The sequence below is a fragment of the Gopherus evgoodei genome, chromosome 8 (assembly GCF_007399415.2).
Source record: "Gopherus evgoodei ecotype Sinaloan lineage chromosome 8, rGopEvg1_v1.p, whole genome shotgun sequence".
Lineage (NCBI taxonomy): Eukaryota > Metazoa > Chordata > Testudines > Testudinidae > Gopherus > Gopherus evgoodei.
Genome location: NC_044329.1, coordinates 56,587,525 through 56,611,002, shown reverse-complemented (window position 1 = coordinate 56,611,002; position 23,478 = coordinate 56,587,525). Strand labels below are relative to the sequence as shown.

Here is a 23,478-nt window from a genome sequence, read left to right as displayed (position 1 = left end):
AGCAGGATGCCAGGGGGCTATAAGGCAGCCCACAAACAGGAAAGTGGCTCTGTGCCATTGGACCTCCCAGGAACCAGCCAGTATTTTCCTCTCACAGCTGCGTGTTCCAGCAGCTCTGATTCCCTTCTCTTCTCTGACTGTCCCAGGTATTACAGCCAAATGGGTTCCCAAAAAAAGGGGGTTTTGAGAGGCCAGGGAAAGGAGGAGGAAGTTGGCTACATACCACGCAGCTCTGTCATACTCCGCCCAGATCCGGACAAACTCATCTAAGTGATGAGGCCCCAGGATGGAGGAATCCCGAGTCAGGTATTCAAAATTGTCCATGATGACAGCCACAAACAGATTGAGCATCTAAGTGAAAAGGAAAGAGATAGAGAGAAAGGTATGGAGAGATAGAGATAGAGCATAAAAAAGGGAGGGAAGATGGGAGAGTAATATTTGGAAGAAGACAGAAGAAAAAGGAATCTGTAAATAAAGAGCATGGTAGTTTTGTGGCAGCTCCCCCATGCACAGAACTCCTATTGAAGTGCATGCATGGAGCAGCTACAGAATCAGATGCTTAATTGTCACACAGATCAATACTAATATTTTCAAACACTGCATCCGACTAGGTGCACACTGTATTACAATGGAAATAGCCTCTCTTTGGTGTATCAGTAGAACCAGGCAGAGGACTCCTCCCTGACACGTCACATGTCGACCTGCGCTCATTACGCTTGGCAGCTGTGGATTGTGCTGATCTGAACGTCCCACTAAATACCAGCATTTAACCTTCAGGCAGCTGAGAGCACGAGTAAGGAACCACACCACACTGGGCAAGAGGCAAGCAGGTAGCAGTGACGGCTCCAGACACCAGCGCTCCAAGCACATGCCTGGGGCAGCAAGCTGTGGGGGGCACCCTGCCAGTCCCTGCGAAGGTGCAGTCAGGCAGCTTTTGGCGGCTTGCCTGCGGGAGGTCCACCGGTCTCGCGGATTCGGTGACAATTCAGTGGCGGGTACGCTGAATCCGTGGGACCGGCAGACCTCCCGCAGGCAAGCCGCCGAAGGCAGCCTGCCTGCCGTGCTTGGGGCAGCAAAAGAACTAGAGCTGCGCCTGGCAGGCAGAAAGGGTTAGTACATCAGCATTACTCCTCTGGGCTGTGTCTAGCTAACCAGTGAGAATCTGAACAGCACCTGGGTTCTCCTCACAACAGTGACTTGGCTGAGCCAGGGAACAAAGAACACAGAAGCGAGGCGATCTAGTCAATGCCTTCTGATAGTGCCTTCCGACCCAGAGCCGTTCACAGCGAGGGCAATGACCTTTCGCCACCACGATACTTCACCATTACATCTAGAGCATCATGTTTCATGCCCAGGGCTCTACTCTTCATTACTTCCACTCCCCTACATACCATGTCCCCTCTTGTCTCTCTGTCTGTCCCTCTCACTCGCAGTTTCTCTGTACCACACCTTTGCCTTCCTTATGAAGGATGGGCAGAGTTAGACAGCCAGCTGTAACTGGGGTTCTCCATCACATTTCTGGCTTAGAGGCTTTGCTGTACAGGAAAATTTACAAGCATTACTGTAACTGGTGCTACAGTTATTATGGCTATATACTCTCCACCTGGATATTCTTATCTGGCACAACAATGGCCTTTTGTCAGTGCAGCTCATGTCTCCATGGAGGCATAGTGGTTCCCAGCCTTGAGGACCTGGAGAGCTACTTTACCATTGAATGGATTACTGGGAAACAACTGTGAGCTGAGACCAGACAGTGTAAGTGGAGCTCTGATTGGCTGCATGGACTGATACCACCCGCTCTGATCAGCTACATGTGGCTCTGATGCCAAGAGCCACAGGCTGAGTGTCAACTGATTCAGTGCAAGCCCGAATGGTGCCTTTCCCAAGCACCCTCCTGACTGCATCCCCTTTTTACAAAACAATTGAGATCACTTCCCCCTTCCATGAGTAGGCTCAAATGTGTGTGTGTGGGTGTGTGTGCGCGCATGCGCACGCTGGTGGGGGGACAACTGTAACTCCCCCCAGTTTCCTGCCACAGAGAGCATACATTATCTTTTGCAACCACAACTTCCCTGTTAAATGAAAAAATAGGGATAGGAGGCAGATATAGATCACGTACATCACCTTGACCCACAGAGCAGGTGGGCTTGCTCTCCATACTGACAGTCACATGGCAGATCATTTGAAATCCTAAATGCAGGGCAAAATCATGCTGAGTTGTATTCATGATGAAAGGGACAGGCCTCTGGGTCAGAACAGCCCCTCCTTACCACTGTCCCTGAAACCAGCTAGGCATGGCTCTTACAGTGATAAAACTCTCCTTGAACATTTCTTGCTGTCCCTGGTATAAAAGTGCTAGCTTCTTTAGCAACCAGAGGTAACAGAACCTGGAGCAGAGAGCAGAAGGCGAGATCTCTCTGAGTCTCTTTGCAGAGTGAATCCCACCCATCATGGAGTAGTGGAGGGTAGGGTAGGATGGGATGGGGATGTCCCTGGGTTGGGAGCAGACAGTGCTGAGTCCTCCCGAGAACTGAGAGATCAGTGGGGTGGAAGGAGGTGAACTCACCAGGAAGGAGCAAAAGAAGATGAAGGAGACAAAGTACACGTAAGCCAGATCCGTTCCACAGTGCTCATTCTCGTGCTGTCCGGACGTTGCCGTGGTGTCTGGCTCACAGCCTTTGCCTTGCAGGCATGACAGCATGATCTCCTGCCATGCCTCACCCGTGGCACTCCTGCATCCAAAAAACAGCCATCATTAACAGCTGCTCAAAGCAGAGCTCCTCACTGCTCCACAACTTTACTACATATGAGCAGGATGCTTGGAAATTTGCCCCACCGCACCCTTTGGAAATTAAAATCTGCCACCTCAGAACTTATGGTCTCTGCCAATAACCAATGCCAGTGGCTTCTGAAGATGGCATAAAACCCCCATAACGAACTAAAGTGTACAGCACTGTATCACGGTGGGAGGCAAGGTGGCTTCCTGACTCCAGCTAGTGATCATCTTATGCCCTAAAGCAAAAGGAGAAAGGACCCTTGAATTCCGACCTAGATGGCATGATTGCAGATGCTGTTCTCAGACACAGCTGTTTTATTTCTATCCTCCAGCAGCAAGTTTCACAAGTCAGAAATCCAATGCCTGAATGTCAGCAGCCCACACAGGACAGGGAGACTAACAGCTCCAAGTGTAAAGCTGAAAAGCCATTGTTGTGCATGTGGAGCTAGGGTGACTTGTGATCCCCACCTGCTTTTCTAGCTGGGGCACCCCAGCTGATCTGCTGTGGCAGACACTCATGCAGCCAGGAAGGCCTTCAGCACTTTGACTCAGGTAGGGACGAAATGGGGAAAAACGAGATGTTTAGTTATGATTCAAAATGCACGTGTACCTAAAAAGGAGCATAAGGGAGGCCAGGAAGCTGCGGAAGTTGTTGTGACGGTTAATGTGGCTTTCTTCATCTAATTTGATATTCCCAAAAACCTAAGGGCAAAAAGGAAAGAAAACTCAACACACAAGAACTGCCAAGCAGGAAGTGCACTGACCTGCACAGCCAGGGACTGGAATCGGTTGTGTTCCCTCCCACCTGCCCATGGAGAAAACAGCTGGTCTGATTTCAGTGAGAATTACACATCACAAAGGCTGCTCCTTCTGCTGCTCCTTCAGGTCAGGGAGCAGTTATGCTGGCTGTCACCAAAGGAGGGACTGCACTAACACAGACACACATATGTGGGGATGGTGAGGAATCCATCTGGTCAGCAGCTGCCTCCTTCAGAACAGCAGATCAGGAAAGCCGTCAAATGCTTTTCACGCTATGCTATCAAGAGGTTCTCTCTGTAAAAGGGTAGTAACGCCTTGGGTTAAATTCTTCTCTCTCTCAAAGCATGTTGGTGCAACTCCATGAAGCCAACACATCGGTAATAAATGATGAGAGAATCCGGCTTATTGAATATATGTGCAGACATTTCTGGTACACATAAATATATGAAAGATTGTGAAGTGCTCAGATATTATGGCAATTGGAGCCGTGTAAGTATCTAAGACATCTAGATATGACTTTCGGTACATCTTGTGTGTGTTTCAGTGTGTTTTGAGCACATGCCTCTTGAGAAAGAGGTATGGTCTGAACACAGAACTGGAGCCAAGAAGTCCTGAATTCTAAATCTGACTCTGACAGTGATACTTATCTTGTGCCTCAGTTTCCCATCTGTACAATGGGGATAATAGTAGTGACCTACAACCTTGAGGTATTGTAGGGCTGAATAAGTTTGTGTTTGGAAAGTACTTTGGAGAAGAAAAGTATTATGTTAGTATAATCACATATCTATTCTACTTTCAGCATACCTAAAAATACACTAACCGCTGACTATTTTTTCCACAAAGGTTTTGGGAATGTGTAATTGCAGAATATTTTCTGCTTCCAGCTATTTTGCTCAAACACCGCCCACTCACCACTGCTTGGGGAATTTGTTCACAAAGGTGTTAAAACAAATCAAATACTATCGCACCACAAGGGGGATTAAATCTAATGGCAATTGTGAGGGGCTGAGAAAGCCTGCATGGGGGTGGAGAGGCAGGGGAAAGTGGCCAAAAATAGATCAATAGAGCATAGTCAGTCAAATCTTTTGGGGGAGAACCCACTAAACAAATAAATTTCCACTCAAACAAAGGAAACCAGATTCTCTATCCAGAGCAGGTGGCAATGACAGCCCTAGCAACAACCCCCCCACACCCAAAGCGCTTCCCAGCTGTGACTATCTGGCAGTTTTAGTTGTTACAATGCCTCGATCACTGTAGAATGAAGCCCTGAGTATTAACAGCCAAAGCTGCCTTCCTAGAGATGGAGTGTGGGTCTTGGACAGTCTTCAAACCACAAGATCAATCCGGCAAACCACGTAATCATCTGCTTAACTTTAAATGCACGAATGACTCCACTGACTACAGTGGGGCTCCTCCTGTGCTTATGGGCTTTGCTGGACTGGGGCCTAAAAGCCTGGTTCTGAAAAGCACCGAGTACCCTCAATGCCCACTGACTTCAACTGCAGGATCAGGCCCTAGCCCTGGTTTCTGCAACACGAGGCCTTCCCAAACCAATACAAGGATGTTGGGCAACAGAGATTAGTGAGAGGAACCAGATCAAGAAAGGGTCTCACAAGGACCCTGCAAGGCAGGATGTTAGTTGTGAATTGGATTTTGCAGGTTGGGGCCAGACATTAGTGGGACCCGAGTCATTCCTAAGGTTTTAGGCACTATAGAGTTCTGCTTGGAAAGAAAGAGGTAAACTGAGCTGTCCACATGGATTGCCCACCTGAGCGTAATATGAGAGATCTCTGATGATGTAGTCCACAGGAAGGATTCCATCCAGGTGTACTACATCACTGGAGACCCGGAGACATAATCTTGGAGAAGGCAGTCTGGATATGTACATTGCCACAGAATTCTGGGGGATACACACTGCAACCTGTGGGTGTATTAAACACTGCAGCTCCTACTGAGCAAGCCTTCAAACCTCTTCAGCATCTGACCTGGTCAACAGACTCCAACACAGTAAGCAGATGTGAGACTGGATAATGCTAAAGTGGGTGACAGAGTGGACCACTCTTCACTGTCTGCCCCAGAGAGAAGCAGCCTTGTAAAAGCATACGCACACCTGGACGCCTTTGCTTACCTGCATCCCAATGATTGCATATATGAAGAAAAGCATAGCGATCAAGAGACAGACATATGGGAGGGCCTGAAAGGGAAATACACAACAGTCTGGTTTAGCAAGGTAGAGGCTTCAGAATATTAGTAAAATGCAATAGCTTGTGAACTGTGCTAAGCCCCCTATGGCCTACTGCAATTAGTTGCAAAGAACCAGCCAGAATCACACTCCTTGCTGGAATGGTACAACATCTTCTTGACTGTTGAATTCCAAAACAAACACAGGGACTAGAAATTAAAATACCACATAATTGTGATTTACAAAATACAGACAAAGAATTTAGCCAATGCAAAAGCACAACACCAGACAGTGCTGCTGTCGAACACCTGGCAAACCATGCTGGGTACTGATATGCAAATGAGCACATCCAAAAAGACCTCCAAGGACCCTCAGGAATGGTGCAGTCCCCTCTCCTCCATTTTTTGCAAGAAAGCTTTTCCTGCTTCTCCCTTCTGCATTTAGAATTAGAGGTGGGTTAATTTTAAAAAGTTCAGAGGGTTGGTTCATATAAACTCTCCACAGTTTGGATGCTGATCCAAAATTTTCTGGTTCTTCCTGAACCCCAACAGCTCAGAAATATCATAAGAATAATACTTAGTCCTGCCAAGAGTGCAGGGGATTGGAGTAGATAGCCTCTCAAGGTCCCTCTCCGTCTTACAACTCTATGATTCTAAGAATGACACAAGTTGAGTAACTGTTCCACCCCACACCTGCCCCCACAGGGGAGACTAATGTGTCCTTTACCTTGAAGGACTGCACAAAGGTCCACAGCAGGATACGGATGGTGTAGCCCTGGCGGAGCAGTTTGATGAGGCGAGCAGCCCGGAACAGCTTCAGGAAGCTCATGTTGAAGCTGCTGGTGTTCACCAGCTGCAAGAAGATCAAACAATCAGAAAAAGGCAAAAATCACCATGTCTATCCTCCACCTCCAAGGAGAGGAAAGGAGAAGGCACCCCCCCTCCCGCCTTCAATCACTGGTATGAATTTCCAAGGTCAGAATATTCACCTTGGTGTCTGTCAAGATGATTTCGGTGATGCTGCCAATCACAGTGATGAAGTCAAAGATGTTCCAAGTGTCCCGGAAATAATTCTGCAAAGAGACCAAAAATATGTGGATGGGGAGCACAATCATCTCAGATTCAGGCAACGCTGAAACACATGCCAAGTCTTCACACATCACCACCTCCACCACCACTGATATTGTCCTCTTTCTATGCAACCAACCTCTGGAATACTGTCTTGCGTCTGAGGGGGTTGTAGTCCAAAACATATCTATGGTGAGGCAGATTTTCTATAAGGTAACTCTTGCGTTGAATAGGCCAAACTGCTAAAAGAAGGCACAGAATTCTCTTGCATTGTCAAAAGGGGACTAAAAGAACAGAGAAACTACTGCAATCCTGACTGAAGGCCCAATCACAAGTGGATGAGCCCAGAGACACAGTTGTCTATTTAAACTATGCAGCGGAGTATCTATGCAACTGAATATTTAATACAATCTGGTGCCTAAATGGCTATCTATAACTTCTGAAGTCAATGGAAGTTTTGCCTGAATAAGAACTTCAGGAACTGGCCTACCAATAACACTTTGCCTTTACATAGCACCTTCCATTTGAGGAAATCAGAGTGCTTTAAAAGGGAGTGTGAGTATCATTGTTCCTAAAACGAGACAGAGTGAGATTGAGAGCCCAGGAAGTGAGACATGCAGCCAGGAACAGAATATAGGTCTTTTGATTCCCAGTTCTTTACTCTAAACACTAGACCATGCTGCCTCCTAGACAGATAGATCCATGATTAGGAAAAGGGTTGCTGGTATGCTGGGCACCCCAAGCCCACATGCTGCTGGGACAGAGGAGGGCTCTTTGCACTCACAGAACTGTCCATTGACTGGCTCTATATTCTGTCTCCATATCTTGGAGGTTGGTTATTCACTATTAATTATTATTTATCAAGTGCAACAGGTGTACATGGCCCCTCATCAGCTTGTAACAAAAAAGTCACTGCCCCGATCATCCTGCAATCTAACAGTAACAGTTTAATGTAAGTGTGCCATATGCTGGACTGCCATAGTGGAGAGCAACCAGATGTCATCCAGCAGGACGGATGAGAAACAAAAAGAAAAAGAAATAAAGAACAAACAGAATCAGCTTTTGCTAAGGGTAGCGGAAGACAAGAAAAAGTGTTATGTTCACAAACAACAGATTCCTTGGTCTGAATAATGAGATTATTAGTGGTGAATGGCTGAGACTCAAGTGAATGATAATTAAATATGAAGCCTTTCACCACTATATTGCCAGTTCCAATCTGGGATCAACAGTTATCAATGAATGGGTATTTCATGGCCTGGTTGAAAGGAATTAGTGGACTCAATCCAGTTCCTAGTGCACAGGCATCAACATAATATCAGCCACCAACACAACTGGTAATAAACTGGCATCCTGGTTGGCAGCCTCGGCAGAAAGGCCAAAGCCTGAACAGGTCTAGACACTGAATTGCCCAGGTAGGAAGGGGTGACAATCTGAAAGCTGTCACCGACAGTAAATTCACACAAAATATAAAAGTCCATTAAAAATAACATCGCCACTTAAGTTCAGCAGTGGGGGTGACTCTCAGTTGCTAAGATTAAATTAAAATCCCAGAGATTTCACTCTAAGATATTGACTCAGGAATCTGGAAAGCTCTGGACTGACCAAAAAAGCTGGTAGAAATCCAGTGTCATGGTGCTTAACAAGAATCCAAAGCAGGACTCCAACACCCAGAATAGGTACAGCATTCAAAAAGATGCCAGAACTAAATACTAGTTACATTCCAGGAAGCTAAATCCAATTACTAATGCCAAAAGAACAGAGCATTAACTCACACTACGAGGCCAAAGTCCACCACCACTGCCAGTTGAACTGAGTACCCAAAGCTGGTATGAAGTATTAATACAAATCACTTACCAGGAAGCCAAAAGCTATGATCTTCAGGACGCATTCCAATGAGAACACCATGGTAAATGCAATGTTCAGGTACTTAAGAGCCAGCTCATATGTGTAGGGAGCAGAATAGTACTGCCAGAAAGAGAGAGAGAGTCAGAACCATCTACAGTCAGCTACCAAAATTGGATCTTACAAGGAATCTTTAGTTCCATGGAGGGATTAGACTTTGCCCAAGATCCTGAGATTTATCCCATGTGTTTTACTATTGACTGGCTAGTGACAAGCCCCCCATCCTTTTTTTAAGCCCACTACATATCCAGTAATATTCATTCTGCCCTTCTGCTTTGTTTCTGCTGAGGCTAAGGAAAGAGGATGGAGCTGAGGGGAAGAAAGGTTATCCAGATGGCAACCACTGCTTAGGTGTTGATCACAGAATCCAGATTACATTATAATTCCCAATGTCTCACTAATTCATGAGGTCCTCCTGTTGAAGGTAATTGTTGTTGCAGCGTCACTGCTTGTTACCTACACTGTTCACAATGTAAGGGTGTACTGAACTTTCAGGTGTGCGTTTGTGCTCTTGAAAGAATTTCCTACAGGCTATGGGGAAAGCAACAAGAGATGGGCCGTATTGAAACAGGAGAGTATTAGCCATCCTCCTCAAGATTTGAGGAGATGGAAGTTAGCATCTCAGTGTAGAACATACAAGTGTCTGCATAAGGAAGACAAAAAAAATTAGCCTTAGGTGGAAGAATTGCATTTGGGCAAGCAAATCATTTAGTCAGATTCCTAACGTGGGTGTGAAAAATGAAGGTGCAGTTTCAGAGGTGAGGATCCTTTGAAAATCTGGCTTGTGTGCCATCGAGATTAATTGCCTTTCAGGTTTCACAGCAAGCACTGTGCTCGATGGATTAAGTGCAAACTGGAAATATTTGCTTGAATAATAAACATATTGGTGTAAGAGCCAAGGCTGTGACCCCATCAGCTTTCCTAGTCATCTATACCAACAGACATGATATGATATGGGACCTGGGTGCCAAGACCTCAGCATTTTCTTAAAACAAATAACAGCTTCTAAATCCCTCCCTGTCTGTTTCACCTCCCCTCCAATTCCCTACACAGAGGCATGCCATCCTGGGCCTCTGGTACACCCGGAAGCTCACCTTCATCATCAGCACCACGGTATTCAGTGCTATCATGGCCATGATGGTGTACTCAAAGGATGGGGAGACCACAAAATGCCAGACACGGTACTGGAAGGTGTGTCGGTTTTGAGGCATGTAGCGCGTGAGAGGTTTGGCACTAATGGCAAAGTCAATGCACGCCCTCTGAAACAAAACAAAGTCTGTTAGCTTGCACTCAGCTTCTCGTCTTTCTTCCCACTACCCATGATGCCCTGTTACTGGTTCTCTGCTACAGGTGAATGGAAGAGAATAAATATTGTCCTCCTGAGCTGTGTGAATCCCAAGTCCCTGGGGGTTTCCTGCACATCATTATGCAGAAGTGTGTTGATGGGCTGGGGAGAGATTGGGCAGAGTATCTGCCGCTATCAGGATCCTCGGGTCCTTCCTCCCCTCGAGTTAGGTGGGTTGCCTGGGGCCATGGAGGCTACTCCAGTCATTATGCTGGAGATGCAGCCCTACAAAAACTCTTCTGCCATTCGGAGATCTTGGGGGAGAGTTCCCCAGCACCCAGCTGAGCTAATCAAGCTGAACGTGGGGAACGGATCTGTTCCAAGAAGCAGAAGGTCACTATAATCTGCAGCAAAATGTACACCCTGTGATGTAGTGAAACAATGCAGGATTTTCCCATGACTGCACTCTAATCAATTTCACTCCATTCACATTCAGCATAAAATAACAGCATGAGTTAATAACGTTACTACTGTGGTTTAGGCTCAGATGAAATAAACTTAGTCAATCAGAGCACAGGGACTTTGTACAGTTACTGAGCTGTTATGTGACAGTTGTTTTCAGAAACTGTCTCCTATACAGATCCCTGTGTCCTATACTGCTCTGCATGCACACACTCGCTACAAACCACACGATCACACCAAACCTGGCGGCCCCAATTACTCATTTTATCCAGCTGACAGAACATAAAAAACCAAACTTAGCTGAAGTATGTCTCAAAATTGTTTCTTCACTAGAGGTTCCAGGTGAGTCAGACTAGTGTTCTTCTTGTGAACTCAGTAATAGCCATACCCTGGAACAATGAACATGTGTGTCCTTCCACCTTGGCATTTCTTTAGGCCAGGATATGGTTATTGCCACATGGACAGGAAATGGCCTCAAGTTACCATCTGAAAATCACCCACTATTTGGGAGCATTTGGGCAGTAACAGCACAGGAAATCCAGGCAGTTACATGTATGCCCACACCTTAAATACTGCGTACGGTTCTGGTTGCCTCATTTCAAAAACGATATATTAGAATTGGAAAAGGTACAGAGAAGGGCAACAAAAACGATCAGGGGGTGGAACAGCTTTCATGTGAGGAGAGATTAAAAAGACTGGACTGTTCAACTTGGAAAAGAGACGACTAAGGGGGATATGATAGAGGTCTATAAAATCATGACTGGTGTGGAGAAAGTGAATAGGGAAGTGTTATTTACCCCTCCATATAACACAAGAACCAGGAGGTCACCCAACCAGGCAGCTGGTTTAAAATAAACAAAAGGAAGTACTTCTTCATACAATGCGCAGTCAATCTGTGGAACTCTTTGCCCAGGGATGCTGCGAAGGCCAAAAGTATAACAGGGTTCAAAAACAACTAGGTAAGTTCATGGAAGATAGGTACATCAGTGGCTGTTAACCAAGATGGTCAGGGATTCAACCCCATGCTCTGGGTGTCCCTAAGCCTCTGACTGGATGACAGTCAGATAGATCACTTGATAGTTGTCCTGTTCTGTTTATTCCCTTTGAAGCACCTGGCATTGGTCACTATCGGGAGACAGGATACTGGGCTAGATGGACCAATAATGCCGGATAAAATGCAGATGAGGAAAATCATTTTCCTCTTCCAGTCTAGGGCAAAGCCTCTCTAGCAAGGAACTGGGTGGGGGAGGGAACATGGCTCCCTAGCTCTTCTGTTTGAGTGCCAATAGGGGTGATTCACCACCGCCACAGATGGGTTTCCTTTATAACGATAGCCTCCTTTTCAAATAGCTGGGAAGCCTGGTGAACTATTGCTGGCTGGATGGTCAGGACAAAAATGTAATCAGTGAGAATGACTCCGGTGTGATTAAAACATCCTACGTTCCAGAAGCAAATGCAAAAGGAAGGCAGATGTCGCATAAGCTGGAGTCTAGGCTGAAGAGAACTTAACTGGAGTCCATCCAGGCTTTCACATCACATGCCTTAGCCCTCAGCTCCACCACTCCATGGTCTATACTTGAAGCTGTCTGTTGCTACACTACATGCAAAACAAAATCATCCCGCCCTCTGCTCTCCTGTTTTTATGTGTTACCTCGTTCTTCTCCAGAGTGCACTCCTCCATCATTTTGTCTCCTTGCTCCTGGAAAGTGATGATGATGAGAGCCACAAAGATGTTGACAAAGAAGAAAGGGAAGACCACAAAATATACCACGTAAAAAATGGACATCTCCATGCGGTTACTGCGGCTGGGCCCCCTGTCCTCCTCAGTAACATCCACTGAATGCTGCAGCACCCTGGATAGATAGGGAAAAAGAAAGGCATGAAGGGTCACGTAGATGTCAATGGCTGGTCCATTCTGGATGCCTCTTCACATTGTACTTGACAAGGAGAACATCATGTACCGAATGGTACCACCTTTAATATTCATCTCCATCTGTCCCCACTGTGCATACTGGTTATGGTGATAAAGCAAGCCTTCTACCTAACCTGCTCAGTCATGGACACACTCTGACAATGCTGGCTATCTGTTTCATGACAAGATATTCCCCTCTCCTACATTACAAGAGTCCCAGAGCTCTTCCCATTGTCTACCCTGGACGGTGAGTTTTGCCAGAGTTAAACATACGTCCCTCATAAAAAGGAGTATCCTAGAGCACCCCCTTGTTCAACACATGGCAGGGGACTGTCCGAGTTCTGCCAACGCGGTGAGTGGACTAGCTCACAGAGTTTCCCTCTGACTTATGCTGGGAGATGGACTGGCGTCAAATTCCCCTCAGGCCCACACAGGGCAGTGGACTGTCCCAGCATTCACTTCCCAAGAAGGGAGCTGGTTCCACCAGGATCCTATATCCATTAACTGGTGAGAGTTCTCACATACTGGTATAATTTCTTGACCTATCTCCTTCCCCACAACTCTTCTCTCAGTGCCTTCTACCCCTTTCCCACCTGGAAAAACCCAGTTACTAGCCCTACCATTTAAACAGCTCTTCAAAAGGGGAATGTGAGGTTTCTTCATGAATCCTGTGCCCACAGACACCTGCAAGCAGACAGGTCCAAGAACAATACTCACTGTGGCCACCCCTCTCCAGTGGAGACAGTGAAGAGCGTAAGCAAAGCCCAAATGATGTTGTCGTAGTGAAATTCATGGCGCTTCCATTCACGACACTTCACTTCCATCTTGTTTTTCTCATGGTCCACGTAGTTGCCTCTGTAAGGTTAGGAGAGAACATCAGAACCTCTTTATACTGCCAGGACTGAAGAGGATTTAACTTTGCAGGGCAGCAGGGACACTTTTCTCCCCTTGTTAGGATGGAGAAGGCTTGATGGGGAGAGAAAATTAAGGAACCTGGAGGTGGGGAGAAACAGGATGAAAAGCTTGAAGGAGACAGAGAGAAGGGGAGAGAAAAAGCAATCGAAAAGAGAAGAAAAGAAGAAAACAGACTGGGAGAAGAGTGGGGAGAAAGAGCCAGGGAAAGCTTGAGAGATAAATGAAAGAGAGAAGGAAAAAGAGACAGCTGGTAGGCTGAGCTTGTAACAGAGAATGTGTCAGAAGAAGAGTTCATGTAATTCTTCAGGCAGCAGCACCTCCAGATTCTTAGCCCAACACAGGAGTAAGTGTGAACATTTTGAACAGGGCAGCAATTCAGAATCAGTTTTTTCCCCATGGAATTTTTAACTGAAAAATGTGCTAGAAAGTGCAGGAGACATTCTTGGAGCAAAGGAAGCACAGTTCTGGCTTGAGAAGACCAGTCTGTCTCTAAGTGAGATGGGAAGCTCTCTGTTCATTTAAAGACAAGCCTTCCCGTACTGATCCCACAGTGGACTTCTCCCCAGAATGGCGGGGACCATGCTCTGAAATGCAGCAAAATTTCACATAAAGAATGAGAAACGAGTTCATTCCTCACAGAGTCCAGACATCTGTACTACTCCTTTAAACAAAGCTTTGTGGCTTTGATTCCATGGGAAATGAGGAGTGGCTCCAACCATGACCAAGGACTTACTTCACAACCCAAACTGGATATTAACCAGCACCTGAGGGGGTGAAAGATCAGAGTTTTCACTACTAGCCCTTCATGTATCTACTTCTCTCCACACTATGGGCAGGAGTGGATGCCTTTGCCAGGGAAGCAGACTGGATCATGCATGCTGCATGGTGTACCTACATGCAATCCTTCTCTGTGTCCTTAGAGCTGTCTGTACAGTAGAAAAATTTGCCCTTGAACAGCTGGACAGCGATGACTGCGAAGATGAACATGAAGAGCTTGTAGACGATAAGTATGTTGAAGACATTCTTCAGGGAAGTCACTACACAGTCAAAGACAGCCTGCAGGAGAAGGCAAACCCAAGGGCATGATTCACCATGGAGAACCTATGTATTTTGTCAGATGGTGGGACCAAAGCTACCTAAAAAGGACATCTGAGATGTGTCTCATTCCTGGTAGGAAAAGGATGCCAGAAGCAGACACTGTCCCAGTATTTTATAAATGACCAGAACATCCCAAAATCATTTACGGGAAAGCATTGCCCCAGCAGGCACAAAGGATATTTATACCATAAAAAGGTTCTTCACAACCATGTCTTAGGGCAGGATACAAGACACCATAGTACAATTAGCACTACTTAGTGAACACTTATTTATTTAGCCTCACCTCCAACAACAAGACAGACTGGATATCTCTAATTACAATCGAAAGACACTGCCCTGTATGGCAGGTAGGCCTGAGGAATAAAGAACTGTAGATAGGTGCCCCAGACAGATATGAGATCCATAAGCTTACCTGCACTAGATGTTTATTCTTTCAGCATGATCATTCTTACCAGGGATTTCAGATAAAAGAACGCTGCTGTTTTGTAAAATATGCTTTTCAAAAATAACCTATATAAGGCTTATTCTCAACAGAGTCCACTTTTTAAATGAGTCATTAATTTAAAAACATTCAGCTGCTTTTAGCATACTATAAGGCTGGGGTTTTTTAAAACTCAAGTTTCCATTTATGCGTCCTGAGATCAACCCAGGATGTGAAAATGCCAGTGCAGCTGGGATTGTCTTTTTGTTCTCTGTTTGTGCAACACCTAGCACAACAGGGTCCTAGTCCATGACTGTACTAGACAACATGATAATACAAATGACAACAGTAGTAATAATTGCAAGAGCGAATGAATCCTTTGGACATCTACTTTCCTACCTGTACTGGCAAATCAGATAATTAGACCTCTGCACTATCATTTGCGGCAGCTGAAGGCTGATTTTAAAAATCAGGCCCTGTGAGTTTACTCTTGCAATGGAATATTTTGTTTTATTTTGTCTCCAATTTATGCAAGCTCCATTGCAGGATTCTGGATTCTATTCTGGATTCTGCCAGCCTAATTAAGTCAGAACTGCCAGGGGTGTGATAGATACTTCAGCCAGCCTTGTGGAAGCATCAGAACTTCCTGCAATGCTGATAAAGGATCAGTTCTCAGTGCAAAAGGAGCTCAGGCAGCCTGGGTGGGATCTAAAGACAGACATTTAGATCAAGAGCTGAGCTTTCCCAAAGTTTGTTGGTGGAAGGATCCAGGTCTGGGGGTTCGATCAGCCTATCGGAGTCAGCACCCAGGATCTGGGGGCTCGTGTTGAGGCTATTTTTCACTGCAGAGGCAGGTTAAATGATTCCTGTATATTGTGGGTGCTGAAACAGGGTTCTCCAGTCCCACATCAAATGGACATTTAAGAATCCACACCGGCTTTACATGACTGAGTATCCATATATGAAATTTAAGCCATCTATTATTAGTAAGATTTGAGTTTGTAGGAGACCTGTAAACCAATCTTTAATGTTTGTTGACTTCTTTGAGGTTTGGGAATGAAAGGCAATTGATATAAAGTGCAAGCACTACTCTATCTATTCCTAACCAGGGAATTGGTCCTAATTCCATAGGCTGGAATTCAAATGCAATGAGAGAGGAATGAGAAAGGAACTCTCTTCTACGTTGGAGGATACTCTGATTGTTACCTCACCAGGATTCTGTCTGAATCTGGGGAGAAACAGAACCGAGGACAGAGAATTTTAAGCATTACCTTGAGTTTGGGCAATCGTTTAATGGTCTTCAGGGGCCTCAAGACCCGGAGCACACGCAAAGACTTAATGGTTTTGATATCCCGGCCTTTGTTGGTCCTACAGAGTTGGAAGGAGGCACACACACCCAAAAACAAAAAAAAAAAAAGAGAGGCAATAAACTTCCTGAGTTTGGGAGGAACTCATTGGAGATTTTCAACAGTATTCACTACTTCTCAAAACATGCACACGAGAAATCTAGGGCCACAGGCAGCCTAGGTGAAAGCCGGTGTCAATCCATTAACGTCCAGGGGGCTGTGCCTGCCTTCAGAAGCAGTGGGTGTTCAAAACACATACTGAAAACATTTGCAAATGAAAAATTAGGAGTCTCTGGATCAGAGGATGGCAAGCAGAGCACTAAGCTCAACATCAGCTTTAGTGCATTCCCCCTTCAACGAGGATCAACTGCAGCAGCAAATCTTGTTATGGTGAAAAACAGTGAGGTAACAAGGTTAAAGCGGGTGATCCCACACTTTCGTTGTGCTGGGCCATCTGTTTCAAAGGCGCCACGCCACACAGCATTCCTGCGATGTCATAAGCTCATGCTGCCTGGCATGTCTGAGTTTGTTTTACTAATGCAAACGCTTTCTCCGCTCTGTGCAATTTGCAAATGTGAAGAACAAAATGTCACCAATGTTCCAATTTTTAAAAATTGCTTCTGCTGTAATCAAATTACATCGCTATAACAACAATAATGTACAAAATAGAAGAATGAAAATTTCCTTTGTTGGCAAAGTGCTCTATCTACTGGTATCTAGCAAAGATTTTTCCACTGCATTCATCTCTAGTATCAGCCCTCTCTGTCCTAGATAAGCTTAGGCCATGTCCTCATTGTTTCATGGCTGAAAAACTTGGGCCCACTCACCATTAACTAGCCTGCTGTTAGCTGTGGCTTGCTGGGTTGAGGAATGCTTTCCCTAATCAGTCTGATGGGTAATCTATGGCAGTGGTCTCCAAAGTGGGGTGTGCGCAGAGGATCTTTGGGGGTGTGTGGCAGGAGGAGCGATTTTTTTTTTTTGCTTCATCAGGCGGGAGTCCAAGCACCGTTTTTTTTTGCTCAAAATTTTTTTACTGATAGGGGTGTGCGATCAAAAAAGTTTGGAGACCACTGATCTATAGCCAGGACCAGGGCTAGAGTTTTTTGCGCCCTAGGTGCACGGCCATTTCGCTGCCCCGCGCGCCGCTCCCGTGGCTCCGGTGGAGCTGCCGCAGGCTTTTCTGCAGAGGGTCTGTTGGTCTGCGGCTCTGGTGGAGCTGCTGCAGCCGTGCCTGTGGGAGGTCCACCGGGGCTGCGCGGGACCAGTGGACTGTCTGCAGGCATGCCTGCGGCAGCTCCACCGGAGCCGCGGGACCAGGGGACCCTCCACAGGCACGACTGCGGCAGGTCCACCGGAGCCGCCTGTTGCCCCCCCCAGCAAAATGCCACCCCCCCAAAATCCTGGCACCCTAGGCGATTGCCTAGTAAGCCTCAATGGAAGCGCCGGCCCTGTCTATAGCATAACTTTATACTATGGTTATAAGGAAAAAAAGAGATTTTTGTCAAGAGAAATGTTGTTAAAACCCTGATTTAAACTGTGATTAAAAAAAAAAAATCCAAACCCAAAAACCTAGGTGGGTAGCTACCAATATTCTGATCTGAGAACAATCAGAATCTTATTTTGTATTAGTAAAATATACAAGGCTTTCAGTACATTTTGCATCCATCTGCTGTACTTGAAAACTTCTAGAAGGAGACTTATGACAAAGGGTACTTCTAATTGCATGGCTCCTTTTGTAAGGGTTAATACAATAGAAAGCACAATAACAGACCTAACCATAAACAGATGCAAAGAAAAACACTAATTAAAACTCCTCAAGAACAGTACAACCCCACAAACACCACATTTAACGCAATTGCACAAACATTGGAATTAACCCACTTCATGCTTTGGCACCGTTACTCCGTGGGAGATGTTTCAACACATCGAGACCTCTCGCAGAAGCATTTATCAGACTCTGCTGGCCTATGCAATTTTCACCTACAATTTTTTTAAAGCCTTTGGGAGACAGACTGTTTTTTATCTGGAAGCCAAATTGCAGCCTATTTTCTCAGCCCAGCAGTGTGAGGGCTCCCTGGTGAGATGTTCTTCTCACCTTACAAGGAGTATGCTGTGAAAGAGACTGGGAGGGAACATTTAGCGTCAGTAGCTGACATATGATACTAGGACCGTGTGAGCTTTTTCTAATGAAACCAAGAGTTCACAAGCGGTTTTGACAAAGCTTGGAGAGTTTAGGGTTATGCTCAAAATGTGGAACCAGGAAGATTTTGCCTTATCTCAGGTTTCTTTTGGCTTGGCAGGTCCTGGATCACTATCTCCAAACAGGCTTCCTCCTGATCTTTTGGTATCTGTTGGGGGGAGGAGTGGGGAAACCTTGCTGGCACTCAGGAGTTTTTCAGGGGCAACTGTCAGATCCTGCCCCTAACCCTTCTTCTTCAGGGAGGTGGAGATCTTGCCAAATGCTCAGTAAGACAGGCATCTCACAGTGGCAGAAAATGGTCCTCAGATTCTATTGCTGCGCACCACCCTTTGCTTTATTCTGGGACTGAAATGCCAATAGCCAAGTGCACCCTGGGGGTCTCAGCCCCAGACCAAGGTAAAGGGCAGTGTGAAACAGCATAAGTGGGACCGGAGGATCATTTCTCATTCCTATTGCTGCAGGATGGAAGAGGACAGGGCAAAGCACCTATTTCCTGAATTTACCTGCTAAGGATTTGCGAGGAATGGGAAAGAAAAAGTGTTTGACTTGTTCCTCTCTCTGAAGCAGAATGGGGAGGGGGACACGCAGCGGTGGCTCCAGGCACCAGTGCTCCAAGAACACGCAAGGGCGGCAGTCAGGGAGCCTTCGGCAGCTTGCCTGCGGGAGGTCCGCTGGTCCCGCGGATTTGGCGGCAATTCAGCAGCAGGTACACCGAATAGGCGGGACCAGTGGACTTCCCACAGGCAAGCCACCGAAGGCAGCCTGCCTGCTGTGCTTGGGGCACAAAAAAGCTAGAGCTGCCCCTGGGGCACGTCATACAGCCATCCCTGAAAAATCAGTGGGAGAAGGGAGAGCTAGCTAGCCACAAGACTTCCACAGGAGATGGCAAAGTGTAGGTGGAAAGCCCAGGTCTGGGGGCTTGTGATCCTCACTTGATATGTGGGAGAGTTTAGAGATGTCAGGGATCTTCTCCCTCTGTCCCTGCTGAGACCAAGCAAAGGGGCTGCCAGAGAGGGAGAGTGATTTACAGTGCCTGGTGAAAAGTATGTAGAATTCTCCATAGTTTTAACCTGGGCATTGGCAAGACTCAGTAATTTCATGCAGAGTTGTCTTGTGTCTAAAACACAAGGGGTGCACATACACACAGCGACCCTTTAAAAGGGCCAATGGAACTAAAACCAATATGTGTCACACTACTCTAACACGAACACCCATGACTGAACAGTGCTATGTCTTCAGTTAGCACTAGGGTCACCAGATAGCAAATGTGAAAAATCGGGACAGTGTGGGGGGTAATAGGTGCCTATGTAAGAAAAAGCTCCAAAAATCTGGACTGTCCATATAAAATAGGGACATCTGGTCACCCTAGTGAGAACACAGGGGTCTCTTCCGCAAGACACTCTATTATCACATAGTCCCCAGAGAATACTTCTAGGAAAGTCACAGGCTGGCTCACAAGCATTTTGACTAGCTATTGAAGTGGCCCCTGGGAACAATGTTATCAATCACCTTTCCCAAAGAAAAGGAACTCAAATGTTTTTTGGAGAAGATCTTCAGGTTTCTTTTCATTTTGGGGTCCAAAATGAAATATACAGGACCTGATCCTGGAGCTGTGCTCATCTATGCCACCTAGCTGAAGATGATAATTCACTCCATCACTCTACCATTTGGACATGGAACAGTCCAAACAGCAGAATGCAAGGTTTCGAAAACTCAGCCAATTGATCCCTCTAACTGGGATAGCATCTGCTACTGCTTTAAGAAAAAAGAAGGATAGGGCATATAACCATGGCTTCCTGTTGTACCGTGGACATGGTACTCTTCATCGATCTCCACTGTGTGTTTATTTCCAACACACACACACTGAGAGAGAGAGAGAGAGAGAGACTACTGTGTGTTCTGTCTATCTTGGAATACAAACCCCTCTCTCTCTCCTTGTAAGGATCTCCAATATACACCTGGTGATGTTCCATCTGAGGCCCAGTTCATTGGGCCCAGAGAGTCACAGCTGGAAGGACTGAATATGGGGCACAGAACTTGCATCCTTTACAATGTTCTGATGCGTGCACCCACACGATTTTGATATCCCCACCCCACTCAAATTCTTTCCACCTTTATCTCCTTAGCATGAAGTGCTGGTGACTTTGCAAGGTAGAAAGGACAAATGTAGGCAGGAAGTCGCATGGGATAAGAAAACTTCAGTTACACAGTCAGACAAACCACCTTCCCCCAAAGCCCATTTCCCTGGCCTGTTACCCCAAAGAGAATCAAACAGTATAATTACCCCAATGTATTCCTGTGGGTGATCCAGTCAGGCATCCGCAAAACAAAAACAAACAACAGGTGGGGAGAAAACAGAGAAGATAAGAAAATCCAAGAGAGAGAGACAAGGATGACAGGGAACAAGATCTGCATTAGAGTGGAATCATAAGCCTGTCTCACAGCCTTGGCATTCGGATATTCTACACATTTCAGCACTACAAGGCCTTTTTTTTTGCTTCTCCCCCTCCCCCTCAACCCATCGCAACCCAACCTGAATTTAAAAGGCAACCTGTATATCCACAGTACCACTAAGAAGATTCTATTTACCAGGAACCACAATTCCAGACCAGGACTGGCTCCAGGGTTTTTGCTGCCCCAAGTGGCAAAAAAAAAAAGAAATAAAAGCCACGATCGCGACTGGCGCCTGCTCCTCCGCGTCACTTTCTTCTTCAGCGGCAATTCGGCAGCCGGTACTTCCCTCCAAGAGGGAGTGAGGGACCCACCACCGAATTGCTGCTGAAGAGCCTGACGTGCTGCCCCTTCCCCTTGGCTGCCCCAAGCACCTGCTTGCTGAGCTAGTGCCTGGAGCTGGCCCTGTTCGAGACATTAACCTCTTCTCCATGGAAAATCAGGAATGACTAATCTACATGTCACCTGGAGCCACCCACCTCTCTTGATCCTGATTAACATACTCTACATTCAGATGAGAAGAGGAAGCTGGTTTGTAGCTGAGGTGTGGTCACTAATATAAGAGAAGCCAGAGGAGTGAGGTATACTGGATGACACAATGGGCACAAGCTCTACCCCTCTCGTATCTGAATAAAATAGATAGAACATGGAATGAATGTGGTGGTCATCCCAGTCTAGTCCCTGAAGGACACGTACATGGAGCATTATATACTTTGGAGGCTATATATATAAAATAACTAAGCTAAAGGTTTGACTGTGGGGATTCACTGGAGCTGTGGTCTCTCTGGAACTGCTGTTGAACCAGGTTCTCCCCTGCTGGTCTTTGATATGATCAGAATGTTGCTGAGAATGTAGTTGGTTATTGTGTTATCTCTAAACGGGCCAGGATTTGCTGGAGATCATTTGGCTACTGACCATTAGATTTGGAGTGGAATAAGATTAGGTGAAATCCAGGTTAACCAAACAGCAGTTTGTATGATGGTGCCCACCTCTGAGTCTCATCTACTTTGGACCTACCAGGAAGTATATTCTGGGAGTTTAGTCTCTGAGCACTAGTTCTGGCTTGGATTTAGATTTAGACCAGTGTCCTGCAGGTTCGCCCGAACTCTGTAGACACTGAAGGTCTTGTTAGTTTCTAATTACGAGTTTTATCTCTGCAGCAGTGGTTTTCAGGGCCTTGTGACCCTGATCCATCACGTACATACAAGTTCTATTATGAATCAGCTTTTCTATGCAACTTATCACAACCCTCAATCACCATAGTAATGCAGCACTTCACATCCCTCTCTCATGGGGGTGTTGGTTAAGTATCACTATCCCCATTTCAAAGATGGGGAACTGAGGCACAGAAAAAGTGACTTGTCCAAGGTCACAGAGAAAGTCTATGGCAGAGCCAGGAACTGAACCCAGCTCTCAAGCCACAGGCTTGTGCCTTAACCACTCTTTCTATGGGAATTTCCAATGGCTTATGCCTTACTGCTCCTGTCCCACCATGGCTTGGGAAGGAGGCTCACTTTGACATTAGCAAATGGTTGCACAGGCAGAGCTGCGGTGAGTTTCATGAGGAGACTTCTCAAGACTATGACTCATCCCCAACCATCAAAACAAATATGCTTCTTTTGTTTTCAAAGGAAATTTGGCTGGGAGACCCACAATTCGGCTTTAAAATGCTGCTTCACGCTAGTAAATAAACTTTCATTGATAAATTTGTTGATTAGCAGCAGACGACGGGAGTTTTTTCCCATGTGAGTGAGGCCTCCTGGTAGGCCTGGAACACTGAGGTTTCTGGAATTTTCCCGTGCACTCAGCACTCTTGGCATGCCACTCGTCCTCTGAGGGAGCACTGCTAGCGCTGCTGAGTGCACACGGAAATTCCAGAAACCTCTGAGGGTTTTTTTGTGCATGTGGAGGAGAAGCAGGGCAGCGGCGCACTGGGGAAGGAGGTAGAGTTGAGCTGGGGGGAGTGGTTCCTCTGCCCCCCTCCCTCCAGGGTTACTTCCTGCAGCCCTCCCTGGGTCTCCCACCGCTGCAGCTCACCTCCGCTCAGGGCCGGCTCCTGGCTTTTTGCACCCCAAGCAAAAAAAGAAAAAGGAGCCAGAGTGCCTCCCCTTGGAAAGTGCTGCCCAGAGCTGGCCCTGCTGAGCTCCTTACTCTCAAGAAGTACAGGGGTTCAACCTTTTATAACACTGTAGAAATGGCTATCGCCACCTTTTGGTTAACATGTAAAGCAGCAAATGAGTGTTGCTAGTTTACATAATACCTAATAAGAGCATGAGGGGAGAAAATACCTAGCAGTGTATTTAGTTATTATTTATAATTATTATTTATTAAATAGAGACCTTTGTAGGTATGTGTAAGAGGAGTTAAGATGGCTGCTCTCTTTGATGGCATACCAGAGTTTTAGGTGACATGGTGAAGTAACAGGTGATCTATGCATTCATTGCTTTACAGATCTGGGTTTGTCTGGATTAGTTTTTAATAGCAACCAGGCTGTGATTATTTCTCTGGAAACCTCACAAGAACACACAAGGATTGCATGGCCGTTTTGTGACAACAGTGTGCCATCAAACAATAGACTGAATGCTATGTATCTAGAGAACCTGTTCTTCCAACATCTGGCCTTGTGCCCATTGGATTGCATCAGATACACGTTGTTGATTCCACAACCATAGGGGTGCGTCCTGGGGCAAACCTCCTTGAAT

The 23,478-nt window shown here is 46.1% G+C and overlaps 1 protein-coding gene across 1 annotated transcript in view; it reads right to left on the bottom strand.

The window, feature by feature from the left end:
* Nucleotides 1-23,478, bottom strand: part of CACNA1E (calcium voltage-gated channel subunit alpha1 E) — a 315,028-nt gene that overhangs the window by 36,475 nt on the left and 255,075 nt on the right. Inside the window, 13 exon segments of the mRNA XM_030572681.1 lie at nucleotides 224-351; nucleotides 2,567-2,732; nucleotides 3,387-3,478; nucleotides 5,664-5,729; nucleotides 6,444-6,569; nucleotides 6,706-6,789; nucleotides 8,639-8,749; nucleotides 9,781-9,945; nucleotides 12,085-12,286; nucleotides 13,063-13,200; nucleotides 14,156-14,316; nucleotides 16,051-16,147; nucleotides 20,610-20,621. Coding sequence (XP_030428541.1) covers nucleotides 224-351; nucleotides 2,567-2,732; nucleotides 3,387-3,478; nucleotides 5,664-5,729; nucleotides 6,444-6,569; nucleotides 6,706-6,789; nucleotides 8,639-8,749; nucleotides 9,781-9,945; nucleotides 12,085-12,286; nucleotides 13,063-13,200; nucleotides 14,156-14,316; nucleotides 16,051-16,147; nucleotides 20,610-20,621 — 1,548 coding nt within the window.